Source organism: Podarcis cretensis (assembly GCF_951804945.1).
Source record: "Podarcis cretensis genome assembly, chromosome: 2".
NCBI lineage: Eukaryota > Metazoa > Chordata > Lepidosauria > Squamata > Lacertidae > Podarcis > Podarcis cretensis.
In genome coordinates, this window is record NC_137171.1 from 103681320 (window position 1) to 103698035 (window position 16716).

General features: G+C 41.8%; 1 protein-coding gene across 4 annotated transcripts in view; it reads right to left on the minus strand.

Annotated features, from left to right (window-relative positions):
- The window catches only part of PTPRG (protein tyrosine phosphatase receptor type G), a 559059-nt gene that overhangs the window by 134703 nt on the left and 407640 nt on the right, over nucleotides 1–16716 (minus strand). For all 4 annotated transcript variants that reach the window (XM_079957946.1, XM_079957945.1, XM_079957948.1 and 1 more), the window contains exon 6: nucleotides 11928–11994. In XM_079957946.1, the coding sequence (XP_079814072.1) occupies nucleotides 11928–11994 (67 nt within the window). The remainder of the gene's footprint in view (nucleotides 1–11927; nucleotides 11995–16716) is intronic.

Here is a 16716-nt window from a genome sequence, read left to right on the forward strand (position 1 = left end):
TCCAGCTTTCTTGTGACAACGAACACTGCTATTGATATATTCAGGTGTTCTAGCTGTTGCTCTGTTTTTTACCCCCCTTGCCTTTGGCAGAGCGAATGGGGTGGAACCTGAGACTTTCTGAATACTAAACTGATGTTCTACAATTGAGCTATGGCCAGTTTAATGGCTTTGTTTGGGTATCAGGCCCAAGAAATGCCTGCACATGAGATCTTTGAGAGCTGCAATGTTGGGCTATCTGAATCACTGATCTGGCCTCAGTATGAGGCAACTTCATAAATGCAAAAAGGTCATCCCTTAGTTAGAACTCATAAACTTGAGAGTAGCTTGACCAATGCAGCGCAGGGCATTAACATCCTTGTTCTCCACCTATTATAAATGCTGGTGACACGGCATTCATTAATGCACTCCAAGACAATCGGCTAATGTGCTGCTAATGGCTTTCGCATGATGGTGCGCACAATGTGCGTGCCTGCCAAACTTAACACAAATCTCTCACATCAGTGAATTGCCCTTTGCAAGAGAAAGCCACGACTGCTGACAAATCAACCTCATATAAGGTCAAGGCCACGAAGTTACACTTTGAGAAGCAATGCCTTTCTGTGGGTGTCCCATCCCTTAGCTCTCTTGTGCATCCATTACAATAATGTTTCATGACAAGATTGGTCCTGGGACTGCTAATGGAACATGGAGCCTTTTCCTTCCAAGGCAACTGCTCTCTGAAAGCTGTGCCAACTGTAGAGAAACCACAAGGCTGCTGGTTGGTTACAGATGAGGATGGACTCTAGCCAGTTTCCTCTGCACAAAAGGCGCAGATCAGGAAGACAAGTACCCCTAGGATGACTCCTCTTAGCAGATGCAGCAGAGACTGCTAAATGGCAGAGGAACAAAGAAGCTCTGTGCCTTAATGCTCAACTACCTACAATCCAGCAGTTTGCCACTTTCCTCATTCCTGCTTATTCTGGATCATATTTCATCCTACATTTAAAATGGTTAGCTAGCTCCGGTTCATAACTCTCTGGCAAAAAGAAAAACTCCCAAAAGTGAATGACATGTTAAATCCATTCCTTTTTCCTGCTCGGGAGGTTATTAATCCCTTCCCGGTACCACTTTGTGACTGGGTCACATTCTGACAGCTGAAAAGCAATGTTCAGTCTGTCAGGAGGACGTTTTGGTTACATTGCTTAAACAATCGGTTTTCTGGAGCACTTGTCGTAAACTAGAAGTGAATGCCTGAAAGTGGAAGTACAGATCCTGCGCAGACATTCAAAGTGGACACACACAGGTCCTGCTATCCGTTCGCTTGCTATGTGAAAATTCACTTATCTACACGTAAATAATTCTACCCAAACCTCGCTATTAACACAGCCGATTCAGATATCTGAACACTAGTCGTTTGCCCATTTCCTTATTTCCTTGCCCGTTTGTGCTTTGCTGATCGGCAGCAGCCATTTGTGAACAGAAACCACGCAGGGAAGGAGAGAGATTGGATGAATCAGAGAACAGAAGAGATTGGATAAATATTTTTTTCCCTTTATCTCTCTTTTGCTGGTTGGCTGCAGCCATTTCAGGAAGAAACCATGGGGAAAGAGATCAGGTAAATCTCTTTGATTATAAATATTTCCATAGGAAATAATGGAAATCATGGACGTGCAAACACTCGCCTAATAAATTGTTTCAATGGAACGCATTTGTCTGGTAATTGAGACCTTCGTATATATGGGGGAATACTGATTGGGAGGGGCAGGATCTGCACCTCTGGCACACTCAATTTCCATGCTTTGGTGAGCATGCCTGCATAGCTGTGGAACCCTAAATGCGTAACCTGAAACCCCACAATTCGTACACTGGGGGAGGGGGATAGATGTGCAATTCATGTGTTTGGGATCTATGGGTGAAGGCCACTATACTGGCATTACCTCCATAGGGTTGAGGTTGGTTATGCCAGGAGCACAGCCAGATGGCATAATCACAACCTCACACCATGCAAACATTTTGAAGGTACAGTTGCAGGAGATACAGTGGTACCTCGGGTTACAGACGCTTCAGGTTACAGACTCTGCTAACCCAGAAATAGTACCTGGGGTTAAGAACTTTACCTCAGGAGGAGAATGGAAAGAAGCAGCAGGAGGCCCCATTAGCTAAAGTGGTACCTCAGGTTAAGAACGGTTTCAGGTTAAGAACAGACCTCCAGAATGAATTAGGTTCTTAATCCGAGATACACTGAAATTCAACCAAGGGGATACGAGGAAGTCGCGTAACAATGTTAATAAGATTAGTTACAATAAGGTTAGGATTTATGTTTGTTTGTTTATTGTTTGTGTGTTTAAAAATTTTATGGAAAACTAATAAAAAAAAATGGGGGGGGGGAGTTCTAAACCCGAGGTACCACTGTACTAAAGGAGGAAAGGTAAGTACGTCAAAACGTAAAATTTGTGGGAGTTTTAATTTGTTCTAGTCTATTTTATGGTGTTTTTAACCTTCTGTATCTTTTAAATCACAGTTGTAATTTTTTTTTTAAAGCAATAATTTATTGCTTTAGTTTTTTTGTAAACTGCTTTGGGGTTTCCCCCTAAAATCAAGCAGTGTATAAATTTTATCAAACAAACAAACAAATGTGCATTAAAGGGGAAAGCTTTTGCTGCTTGAATAATACTTGAAAGCCTCATAACAGTCTTACTTCACTTTTCTGGGCCAGGTTCAAGCTTTATACAATAACGAGGGCTAGAAGTTTCCTGCTAATTACTTAAAACAATTAATTTCTGTGCCATATTCAAACTTTATACAATAATGAGGGCTAGAAGTTTCCTGCTAATTAATTTAAATAAATGCTGAAAGAAATTTGGGTGAAGAGACCATAGTTCAACACGCTAGACAGCTTTTACATGCAAGTGTTCCCGGTCCAGCCCCTGGGTATGCGGAGTTAAAATTCAGATAGCAGGGCTGAAAAGGACATTCACAACAGACATTAAAGAGATGCTGCCAGTCAAAGTATACCATACTTAAAATACGTTTTTAAATGGATGGTTTCTTGTCTTGGTAAATGCTCTGATACAGCAGCTTCATATATTTGAATAATTCTCATCTCCTTAATCTTCCAAGAAAGTCACTGGGAGTAGAACTATGCCTATTTCTCCATCTCCTGAATATAGTAGGCAGCTATATGGGATTTGCCATAAGGGCCATGATCCAGAAAAGACACATTCTGCATCCTTGGATGCTCATGAATCCTTCTGAGAGATGCCACCTCCGCTGCCCACACAGAGCAACTAAAGTACTACTTAATTTGCCGCAAGTGTAAAAAGCAGATATGGGATTTTGGTATGAGAATTGTTTCAAGAAAGACTGCTCCCAGAGTACCCCAAGTTTCCCTTCTGAAAGCGTTTTTGTTTTGTTTTTTTGGGAGGGGTTTACTTATATGTGCGCTGATGTGTAGCGATGCTTGGGATGAACTAACTGCATTAATTAAAAAATCTCTCTTTTACGCCTCAAGGTAGTTCCCATAATTTCCAGGTGAACTGAACATGAATTAAGTTTATTTTCTGGTGTAACTTTGGGTGATTGTTAATTCAATTCCATTTTAATTTTAATTCAATAAAGTATATATATTGGGCTTTTGTTGCACTTAACTCTGGGATTGATTGTGGCCACTGCCCTTTATAAACCACTTAGAGGTTTTCTTACAATCAAGCCATATATAAATGATGCTGAATAAAATTAATAAATGACATTTACCATCGGAAAAGTGAAGGTGCTGTTTATGATTAAAGATCTTAACTGCTCGGAGAAATATTATACTGTTTGTGCGCTTTGATGTTTTCCTAGGCTTCTTAAGTATATTTTACATTTTAGCAAAGCAGTTTGTAAAATTCTAAGGGCCGGAGGGGCGGGGGGGATGCCAAGGACCATGTGAATGAATTATGAATTGAACTGGAACAGAATTAGTTCCTTTTTGGAATGGGTGAACTGGAGGTAGAACTAATTCCTTTTAAAAATTAACTTTCCACAGTGGATGCAACACAAAATTCTATATCCATCTCCCAGTTTTCCATTGAACTACTCCTTAAGTTTCTACATATTGGAGAAACATGGATCATCTTGGCAGTTTCCTACACTCCTCTTCTTCATCACACATCATCTCAAATTGATTTCTTCTATTAGAATGCAGGTTTCACAGAGTAAAATGGGACTGAATCCCATTTAGTAAGTGTCCTGATGGTTGCAACCCTTGTCTGCAATCCTATACAAGTTTACATGAGTCCATTGAACTCAATGAAACTTCTGAGTAGACATGCATAGAAAACACACAGTAGTGAAAAATTAAGAGTATGAGTGCTGCTAATGGGTGCAAATAACCCCAGAGCAAGAACTGGCTTTGGGAAGTCAGGTTTTGGTATATGTGCACATAACTAAGACACCACACAAAATCAGGACTCTGAAATCCAAGCGCGAATTTGTTCTCCTCTGTTTATTTTTACTAATTAGCACAACTGTGGTTATTTGCAAAAAGCACTGAAGCTTGCATTATTTTCAAGTGCCTCCTTTAATGTTTCTAAAGGAAAATTAATAAGTATCGCAGAGGCATCATTAGCAAATAGGAAAATGTGACAATAAAATTACAGAGACACTTCCAGTGTAAGTGGACTAAGCTGTTATTTTAGCTCTTGTCCTCAGAAGCACAAGCAACTAGCATGACCTACAGCAACTGCACTTAACTTCAAGGTGGGGCATTAGTAAGCAAGAATTTAAAAAACAACAAAGCACACAACATTAATATCCACCTTTTGGTATCTTTTTCAAGCATAGTGCTCAAGGAGTTTAATTAACAGGAGAAGAGAAATGTACAAAGACAAGGGGGGTCATATGCATCATTGTTTTTGCTGGATGAGCAAGAGAATTAGCCAGCAAAAGAAAAAGAAACTGGAGCCTGGAAGCAAATTAATTCTCTCTCACACTCCCACTTCTCATGGTCACTGCTACTACCTATGGAAACCACTTAATGCTGTGGTCCACCTTGTGACAGGGTGAGTTGTCAGAGGCATGTCACATTGGTGCTCCAGTGTCTGAGCTGGCTTGTTCAAGATGGCAGCAGTGACCCACAAGGCTCTGAAATACCTGGTGCAAAGCTAGCTAAGTCAACCTTCTCTAACCTGGGACCCTTCAGAATTTGCTGCACAACCACTTCCATCATCTCTGGACTACAACTCCCATTGTCTTTAACCATCTAGCTATATGGGCTGAGGCTGATGGGGGCAAAGAGCAGGTTGGGAAAGGCTGAACTAGGCATTCATTCCTCTTATGCTCTCAAAATGTTCTCAGGGCCAAAAGGGACATGGCTGGACCCCCACTGCAAGCGGGCAGGTTTCAAGGAGGGGGTGATTCTGATCAGAGAACATGGTGGGTTGGGTCAATCTGTCAGGGGTGCATGCAGGAGCCAGACCCTGTGACCAGTAGGGCTTTGCAGGACTGGGGCCTTCCTAAGCTTGTTCTGGAGAGGCAAGGCGTGGCCGCACAGGTGAGGCTGCTTGGTAACTCACTGCACCTGGTGGCAAGAGCTGGGAAGGGATATAAGGTCAGCATTTCCCTTCGGCTCTTTGCCACAGCAACATGTTTCCTGCCTTGCTGCGTGTGGCTTCTTGCTTGTCGCCCCTCAGACCCTTGACTTTGTGACTCCTTGCTTGTCGCCCCTCAGACCCTTGACTTTGTGACTCCTTGCTTCCTGACCCTCAGACCCCTGGCTTCCACCCCGCCGTCTTGCCCCCGGTCCCAATGTCCTCCGCCCGGACTTCAACCGCCTGTAAACTGGACCGTGACACAATCTGCCTCAGGCCTCCTCAGGTCTGTTATGTATTAAAGAATGAGACCCTTGTGCAAATGAAAACTCAATTTTGGACCTTAGTGGCTGCCTCTTCAGCTCTGAAACTCTGGCCTAGAGACATGTTCTGAATGTGGTATAACGCCACAGATCATGCTGGTCGGTAATCACACAGTCCAAAGTTGGAGTTAACTTTTTATTAGCAAGATCACAATCTCCACAGATTTGGCTGCGTGTCAGGCCTACTGAGCACAGCAGCTCTTTCCTGGTGGGTCTTATTCAATGAAATCAGTTGCCAAGATTGAAGGTTCCTGCCTCCCCACAGCAGTCTGTCTCCAGGGCTTTTTCCAAGCAATTGGAGAATGCACCAGCATGCAACCAATCTCTCCTCTACCTTTTTCATGCCTCTCCTGGTTCTGGAGACCGGGGGGAGGGGAACTTGTTGCAGCAGGAAGAGACACCTATGACTCTTCACCAGCCTGACCCATCTCTGCCTCGTGGCCTCCCTCTTCCCACTCACCAGCTTCAGCTCCTGATTCTTGACATTCCTCTGCCACAGGCTACCCCAGCTCATTAGGCCCTGTTACCCCTTTCAGCTTCCAACGCCTTTTCTTCCCCATCTTCTCCCTCTGACCACCCATTGTCATTCCACCCCCACTCCCCAGGCTCTCAGCCGTCTTCCTTTGAGGGTTCCCCAGCTGGTTCCTCCCACCATTCTTCTGGGTCCAACCAGTCTATGTGACATAGAAAGCCTTTTTACTCAAATTGCATTTGGTTGGCAAGGGATTGTGCAAGGTGGATCTAGGCAAGCTATAACTTGGATGGGGTGAGCTATAAATATAATGTATCTGCACCAGCAGCAAGACTGCAGTTAAGCAGTTAAGCTCCCCAATAATGCCCACGTCAGGTTGCACCCAACCAACATGATACATGTATTTTTAATCTTTTTGGAAGCCGCCCAGAGTGGCTGGAGAAACCCAGCCAGATGGGCGGGGTACAAATATAGTATTATTATTATTATTATTATTATTATTATTATTATTATTATTACTATTACTACTACTACTACTACTACCACCTTTGGATCTCCTTTGTCTGCTTAAGGGAAATCACTACATTTAGAAAACCTGGGGAGCAATCTTAACCCCACTTGCCCAGGAGCAAACCCCATTAACTCCATTGTTAGGATTGTGCTGTAAATTTCTAATTTTCACTGAATAAATTATTACTTTATGCATTTGTAATAAAGAATGTTTCCTGAACTGACAGGATAAAATTTTCAAAGCAACTGGTCTCACAGACAGAAGATTTGGAGCTAAGTTTAGTTTCCGGGCAGATCTTCAATACTCTCAAGCAAAGGAAATCCATACTGTTCTATAGACTGGGGATGTGTCTTCCAAGATCCTGAGGTCATCATTTGAGGCCCTCCTCCAAATACCCACTCTGACATAAGTTCAAAGAGTGGCAGAAAGACAGTGGGCTTTCTCAGTTGTATCTCATTCCCCATTATTGTTTGTAAGCCGCTCTGAGCCCGGCCTTGGCTGGGGAGGGCGGGCTATAAATAAAAATTATTGTTGTTGTTGTTATTATTATTATTATTATTATTTATTATTATTTACAGGATGTTTCCCCAAGTACTTCATATAGCCCTTTCTAACAGTAAGAGCTGTGGAATTAAAGCAGTGGAATAGACTCCCATAACTGGTGGTGCACAGGTTTTTAAGCAGAGGTTGAATGGCCATTTGTCATTGCAGGGGGTTGGACTAGATGATGCTTCCACCTACATGATTCTATGATTCTAGCCTACACAATAATCAGCTGGAAGGTTACAAGAAGCATACATATTTGTCTCTCAGCATTATACTAATACCATGAACTCTATGCACTTGTGAAGCTACATGGTTTCTAAGTTGGGGCTGGATGGGAGAACAACATATTAGCCAGAGGGCCTGACCAACAAGCTATTTATTTACTTCAATATTTGTACCCCATCTTTCTGTTGCAAATGGGGCCTTAAAGGCAGTCCTAAACACCAGCTTTGGCACAAACCACAAGAGTTTGATTACATTTCAAAGCTTATTTCTCATGTGTTACATCCACATACCTTTTCAAAGGCATGTTGGCAGAAATAAATATCGGGGGAAAGGGGGAAACTGTTCGATAAGGAGAGCATTTAATCTTAAGCCAGTCATGGAGGTTTGGGGAAAAAAAAAACAATAAAGGGACTCCTGAGATATGCAGGTGAAAAAGACTCAGGTGGGTCAAACTCTGCTACTTGGATCAGAGATCACACTCTGCCAAGTGTTTCTGTGTCTACCATGAGAGCGCTTTGGGAGGCATACAAAGGTTTTATTTTCCAAAGAAAAGGAGCTACAGTGGTGGGCCTGAGATCAATTTGTGCATAACTAGCTTGCTGTGTTTCCTCTGTGTGTTGATAAAGGGGTTACCCTTCCCCAGCGCCACACAGAGGAAGCCAAGCTGAATGGGTGTGTGCATGTGAATTAAACCTCAATGTGGTTTATTGTGGCACTGAACCATGGACTACAAAAATGGCCAGGGATTGGGCCTGCCCATCCTGTGAGCCTGCCCTTCCAGTAGTGACATGGAAGCATGGCAAAATTCACACAAAGCAGATGGTCAAGAGATGCAGCAAAAGTTGACACCTTCTGCCGTGCAAATCCAGTTGCCTTCCAGTGATGTGATACTGACCTTGGTCAGCCCTGTCCATAATAAATGTTGGGCTTATCTAGGTCAGAGTTTTGCATTTGAACAGCAACTTGATATATTAACTGTTCTACACTTTTCTAGAAGAGCTGCCCAGGGCTGATCAAGCAGTGGCAGCATGATTTATTCAGACGCTGATATTGTAAAAAGCATAAAAGTGACTCAGATGAATCCTGCTGCCTTTTTATCATAGTTGCTCATGCCGATTCTGGCACACTGAACCTCCTAGTGAACACTGCAAAGTGTGATTGGGAAGACATAAAGATGTGTTGACATTGACAGATGATGACACACACTGGAGATCTGCAATTGACCACGTCTCACTGCTATGCATATACCACATGAGGGCAACTTCAATACTTTGGTGGTGCCTTCCAGATGTTGTTGAACTGCAACTCCCATCAGCTGTAGCCAACATGGCCAATGGTCAGGGATGCTAGGAGTTGTAGTCCAACAACATCTGAAGTCTGATTACTTTTGTTTTATGGCATGCACCACAGCGATTATCAGTGTACAAACAGTAGGTGTACAGTGCAGAAGCAGAACACAGAGAAGCTGATAAGACAGTGTTGAAGAAGGAAGGCCATTCAGATGTAAAGAAGTCTGAAATCAGAAGCTGCTTCTCTCCCCCCTCCCCCCTTTTGTTTTATGGGGATAAATTGCTTAGAACTGGAAGTAGCTGCAGTACCTGCCTGAGGGCAGGAAAACATGGAAGAAAACTTGCAAGCATTCCTCTTTATCCCAACACTGCTAGGATGTTTGGCATACAGTGTATTTTTCTTCAATAGTGTTTTCTATAGTACTTCTGGTAAAAGAAAACTTTCTGCAACATTAGGATTCTAGGAAACTAATTCTTGGAGACGAAGAAAAAAGAAAAAAAGAAAATAACCAACAGCAGCAAATTCTGCATTGATTTTTTATGTTGACATTTCTCTATCATCATTACTAAGCTGGTGACAGTGTGAAGGGCACAATTATTTATGTTCCATCAAATTAGCCTGTAATTCAAATCCCTGACGATATCTCCAGCCTAGATAGTTTATACTCCTGCAGAATGTTGTTTCTGACATTACACATCTTTGCTAATCACTGGAAGGACATGGGAAAGTGAGAAAACTTTGACATGAGGAGATGGCTGCAAGATTATCACCATCTGCTGGTACCGACAAGGGTTTCATACATGTTCTGATTAAAGGCATGCTATAGAAACAGCACATGGATGAGGCTGTTTATTCCAGACTTGGGAAACCTGTGGCCCACCAAATGTAGTTCAGAGTCCAACTCCCATCAGCACCAGTCAAAATGCTCAATGGTAGGGAAGATGGTAGATGTAGCAACTGGAGGGTCACAGGTTCTTTAAAGTTTAAGATGTTTGGAGAAGGGAGTTTTTGACAGCTGTGGTTTCTACTGTCACCACAAAATGGTAACCTGGCAATTAAGGTGAGAAGTAAGGCCAAGAAGCATGAGATTGGCGTAGCAAGGGGAGCTGAATTTCCCATGCTGCTTTGAGCTAACGAACCAACACCTTAGCTGCAAGCTTATCCATTTATTATAGAATTTGTTTGAGCAACAGCTGATCACTGTATCACAGAGCTCCACCATCACCCAAGTGAAGGAACAAAGATTTTTTGCTTTAGCAAACAAGGCTGCATCCTGCCCTGCTTATACCTTCACCCTCCCAAAAGTGTTCAACACCTCTGTTATGGTGGACGAAATTGAGAATTTCATTCTTTCTCATTTTCAGATTCTTATGAGGAGGCAGGTTTTCCCCAACACACCTGCTCATTTCCCCCACTTGAAATGTGAACCCCTGTTGAGAAGGAAGCAAAATATACATCTCTTGCCCACCTAGATTGTGCGGTGTGCAGGACTGAAAAATCATTATTATGTGGAGATGGAAAGGCATGCCAGGGAATGATATCGCTATGTACCAGACAATATTCTATTTTTGAGGGGATGAAGTATACCTGCAAGATACAAGTATGATTAGGCGCCAGCAGGTATTCCAGCAGCAGATGGAAATGGAATGGGATAGTTTCAATCATCTTTGAGGGGGTTGAGACCTTGAAATACCGAGCGGGTAGGATGAAAGACTACAAAATATTCTGGGTCACTTAAATGCTAGGTTTGACTGCAGTGTCAAATTACGTAATCACCACAATAGCCCAATTCACTCTTTCTTTCTTTCTTTTTTTTTGGTGCGCCAGAGTCTTCTGCTGCCCAGTGGGAACTAAATAATAACATCTATTTCTGCAGAAAACAACATGGTTTTCATCTCAGTGTGTAGTTTTTACTTCACAGCTGAAGACTACAATTTATAAATGGCAACAAGCGTATGGAAAATTCCTTAAATGAAGGACTTCGTGGTGTGTTATTGTTTAACCCCTATTTTTCACTTTCTCTAGATTTATTGGCATTCACAGCTGCAACATTAAATGACTCTGAAAGCAGAGCAATTAATCCAGAATCCTATTTGTTTTAATCTAACACTGTCAACTGGTTTTAGGTTTCCAGTCAAGAGAAAAAAAATGTTTGTTAAGCTCCACAGCTCTAGCTAATGTCTAAAGACAATCCCCTAGAAAAAGGTGTGAAGATGTTTTATAGACTGAACAGAGATTTATTAGGGTACCTAACTCTGTTTCTGCAGATGCCTTGTGAATTATAATGAGATTATTAAAACTTTTACAAATCATTACATTAAAAATCTGACATGGCTGCTTTTGAAATTAGACCGCTTCTCTGTAATTGCTAATGGTGCATTACTGGTGATAAGGCTTCGAAAAAAATTCTCAATAAAAACTTCTTCAAAAATTTAAGATTTATTTATTTCACTACCCCGTTATAAATTCAAGGATAATAGGTTTATGTGCATCAGAATAGCTGAACGATCACATTTATGTCAGTGATAGAAGACGTTCTCTTGCTGCAAACTTTAATTAATTTTCACAGATAGTTAATTTTCTGTTTCATTATCATCTCCCTAAATTTGAAAGACAAACAATTTATAAACAAACAGAAAACTTTTAGAGGGGGAATGAATTTCCAAGCAAACAGAAAATTAGCTGCAAGAATAAAACGACAACCAAAGTAGTAATACACCTATCTATTGACTGGCTTGCTTTTAAAGAACGATTTATGATAAACATATTCCAAAGTTCCAACTAAAAAAAGACACTTTTTTAGAAAAGGATGTCAGTCCAAACCTATTTCCAGGTAACAAATGACTTTGGGCTTCATACAAACCAAATAATAGCTTCAGTGCCCTTAAACATCAGGGGATGAAAAATATACACCTCAACATGTCCTTTGAAAGGGTGACCCATTCCATTAAGGGCAACATTCCAGGCCTTCTACTCTTCCCAGCAAAAGGTAAATTTAAGCAGCTACTTACCATGATGTACGACACCCTTCAACCCATGGATAATAGGCTCCAGTGCGGGATTGTCCCTCTGATTGACCTACATGTAAATAATACATGATTGGTTAAATCTATTCTGGCATCAGGCAGAAGAAGAGTCTCAATTTAATCTTCTAAAGGAGAGGAAAGATGCTATCTAAGAAGCTGCTTAGTCTTTATATTTAAAACAGGTCTTCACCAAACAATGAGCACTTAAGATTTATAATATAATAAAATAGGTGACAGAGACTAAATCACAAGAAAGTCTTCAGAAGGCATTAACACATTAGAAATATCATCATAACCTGGGAAGGGGGTGGGAGGAACGAATAGTTGATAGCTCTACACTTGCTTCTTTCACTGCCACAGATAAAAATGTCTTAGATAAATATAGAAATATCAAGTGATCAAAGAGCAGCCACTTTTTTCCAGGCAAGAGACTTAAAGGCATAAAACATGGAGGTCAACTGAAGACAACGAAGTTCTTCTGAATTGCAAGTGAGGTGGACTAGTCCTTGATAGAACAGAATGCTTCACCTTCTGCAGATTTTAAAAAGGCATTTATTATGTCATTTATATGCCACCTTTGTGCCCAGGTGCCCAAGGCTGTTTACAAGGTTAAATCACTATAAAACAAATAAATGCCATAAAGCGTCAAGCTAGCCTTGTAAAGTTAGAGAAGGGACAGTTCAACTGGGGCAGGCCCTGATGTTGTCTTTGCCTCCCTCCCTCATTCTCATCTTCCTTCCCAAAGGGCAGGTGGTGTCTGCTGGCCCTGTGGGGAGGAGGGGATAATCTGACTGGAGCAGATGAATGCCTGGAAAAGGTCTAAGAATCATCTGCAACATGGCAATTTCAGAGACAATTAATTTCTACTTATGTTTTTTGTAGCAGAGGGTTTACATATATCGCTCTGCACTTGCAAATGTCAACAACCAGTCCATGGCCTGTGGCGATGGTGCTGTAAACCTCACAGAAAAGGTTCCTACACCTTTGCATCCAAACTATAAGACCATCTTATTTCACATTTCAACTACAACGTTTGCCAAATGCCCCCAGGAGGTACATGTGAAAAATGCCCGTTAGCACGTACATCTGTTAAGAAATTCAATGATTTGGGTATCTGCGTTAATGGTCAAAATTGAAAAGGTGCCCTAGGCCAAACTCCAATCTATAGGATGACCCCCAATCAAGTTCCCATACAAACAGGAATTCTCATTCATTTCAATTGAGGGGATTGCTTGTGTACACAAAGGGATTTGTGGATACATTGTGCTCACAATGGGGAAAAGCTGGTTTTTACTTAGAAACCCTGTTTTCCTCTCCTCCTTCCGCGGACTCATTAGCATTCCACAGGAGATTCCTTGGGGGGGGGGGGATGCTTCTTGTATGTACACTCTATGGGAAGGCACTCAGGGCTGCTGGTGGGTTAATTAAAAATTAACACAATTATGACAAACTGATGCAAGCCAGATAAAAATTAACACAATTATGATAATGCAAACTGGATAAATCGAAATAATTGTACTCGCTTTACGTTCAGAAAGGGTTCAGAGGAGCCTGAACTGACCTTCCACAGAATGTATTAGCTACAGTGGGTCAAATAAATAGTGCAAAAACGTGTCTGCAACTAAGCGCCTTCAAGAGCAGGAGTTTTGAACCCATGATCCACCCTTTTGCTTTCTCACAATAACTTGTACCTTCTTGAAGTTGTTCCTCTCCCTAAGGGAATCCAGACCTAGGTTAAGAGGAGGGCTGTAACTCAGTGGTAGAACATCTGTTTTGCATGCAGAAGGTCCCAGGTTCAATCCCTGGCATCTCTGGGAGAGACTCCCTGACTGAAACCATGGAGAGCTGCTGCCAATTGGTATGCTCAACAATGAGCTAGATGAGCCAAAGGTCTGACTCAGTGGTCCTGGAAACATACAAAAGTTATGTGCCTTGAAGGAGAGCCAAATAATGGACAATTGTGGGTGAGGCAATGGTTATACCCTGGTTCCAGAAATTTTGATGTGCATAATACAGTGGTACCTCAGGTTACATACGCTTCAGGTTACAGACTCCGCTAACCCAGAATAGTACCTTGGGTTAAGAACTTTGCTTCAGGATGAGGAGGCCCCATTAGCTAAAGTGGTGCTTCAGGTTAAGAACAGTTTCAGGTTAAGAACAGACCTCCGGAACAAATTGTACTTAACCTGAGGTACCACTGTATGTGTAATATGTAGCTCAGCCACAAGGACATGTACTGTAACTACTTCTTATGTTTCCAGGCGCCAGAGTTTATGGGGCACCCATAATTCATGGAATTAGTAAAAGTTCAGATTAATCAAGGTTTGATTGAGTTTTGAATAACATACCAGCCCACCTTGATGTATCTGGCTGGGGCTAAGCCATTAAGAAACAAAACTGAAATGGCCAGTCGGTAACCCATCAATAGAGGCCACCCGTAAGGCAGAAGTCCCTGCTGGGCACAGAGCAGGAGGTTGCCAGCATTACAGTGGGCGATCATGTAAGCAGAAGGGGAAGTTGCATTTGGCAAAGGTTTCTGGGAAGGAGGAGGAGGCGGGCAGAAGTCATGTGGGCTGGCTGGAGCAGGCTGCAACAAAGGGACAGGAGCATGGCTGGTTTCTCTGTTTGCAGACCTAAGCCTACTGTTCCTAAGAGAGAAGCAAAGAATCTCATTGAGATGTGCATGCTGGAAATCCCCCCACTGTAGACTCAGGCTGTATAAAGGTGTAAATAAAACCATTTATAATAAAGACACCATAGTCTCTGTTGCGCTTCATTCCAAAGGAAACACAAGCCCTGGGTGAGTGCCTGGAACACCCTGGAATCTTGACATCGCTCAGTAGAGATTGAGAGTGGCCTGTAACATACTGAATGTTCAAGGATGCCACTGATTTTACTGATTCTTCCTCATTATGTCCATGACAGATGGCAGAAAAGGGAATTAGAGCTAGTCTCGGACACAGCTTACAACTAGCTTAGTGACTTTTTGTGGCTCTCACACTCACTTTCCTGCCTCCAAAAAGTGTTTTTCGCACTTCTGATGTGTGGCAGACCTATACAAAAGAAAAGGCATGGGAATGAAGTCAGAGAGAAATGAATAACCACAGCTGGGAGAGTTGCAAATAAATCTACTGAAAGTAAGAGGTAGGCTTGCCTTTTGGGTGCAGGACCAACATCTTAACAGTTGATATAGAATCACACTGTGAGTGAGTTCCATGATTACAGCTGCACTAGGTAGCAGGAGGTGTTTTGCAGAATGCTGGTGCACACTCCTTATGATTCCTCGTACCCAGGAAATCTTGCAGAAGCCAGTTTTGCCTGCATCAGTTGTCACATTTAGTGCTTTTGCTTTTAACTGCAATGCCATAACAGCCAGTAAACCATCATAGCTCTAGGTACGGGTAGAAAAGAATTTTGTTTGGTCCACATTTTTAAGTTCTCCTCCTTGTTGTTCTTCTGCAGACAGAAGACCGCTTTATTTTCAACAGGCCTTTGGGAACTGACTGGTCTTTTGAAGGAAAGGGCTTTATATGGTGGCTGTGATGCATTTGTTGCTTTTGTTCTCAATTTATTTGTATATTGTTTTAATTCTATCAGGGTTTAATTAGTTTTTAATGATGATCTGCTATAAGTTTTTAGTTTCTCTGTATTTTATCTGTGGTTTGTATCTGTATCTGTAAGCTGCCTTGAGTCCCAGTTTGAGGAAAAGGTGGGCTATAAATAAATATAATAACAATACCATAGGTATTTAATTATGCATTTCATGATAAAATAGACATTTAAGAATGCATCTTTAAATACTAATTTTCATACTGTACTCACTTTTTGACAAGTTTTGAAAATTAATGCAGAACAGACTTATGAATAAACACATGTGGAAAATTGACACAGACTGGAAACAGACTGATCCATCCATCTCCAGTTCTGAGAGAGCTTGTGTGGAGAAGGCAGCTGGGATCCCCCCCCCCCCCCGTTCAATAAAGAATACATTAAAAAACTATTATAACACAAAGCTTTTCTTTTTCTTGACCCATTACTTGTTTCATATTCACTCATCACTAGGAGGATCCAACTGCACATTTGACACATGCAGTAGCCATCGCACATAAAAAGATCATTCATACTCTGAGCGTTACTCCTTGCTCAGCAAATCTGCCCAAAGGTGGAACTGCAACCATCTAGCCATCCACAAGAGCACAGCTTCTAGCATTCGAAAAGAAAAGAAAAAGATTCTCTGGAAAGACTGGGCAGAACATTGCATGTATCATTTATAATTGAACAGTGCCTGTAATCCTCCTTGATGGAGACAAGTAAGGAACTACCACGCTCAGTACAGTGGCAAAAAATAAACACAGCCTTGCAGTTTCAGTGTACTATTGTGCTATTTCCAATGCTAATAGGACTTTCTCACCTTAGGGTAAATGGTACAAAGGTAAATCAAACCAGTAAAATCTCTTTGTTTATCGCTTCCCCTGTGCTATTTCTGTTCCCCAATGAACACACTGTCGTAGGCAGAGTGAGCGGCTAGCGTTTAATGTGCTGACTACAAACAGCACACAATTTACAACTCACAACTGCCGTGCCTTATTATGAGCTTAAGTGGCCAAATTATAATACATTGCAACGGAGGTCACGATGCATAATTTGGGAGAGATGCTTTGGGGAACTCAAAAGGTAGGGTAAGATTATCACAATGTGCATTTGACATGGATCGCAGGACACAGCACACTTGGGTTTCATTTGAGGCGCCGCAATCACGGGGCAGGAAGGATAG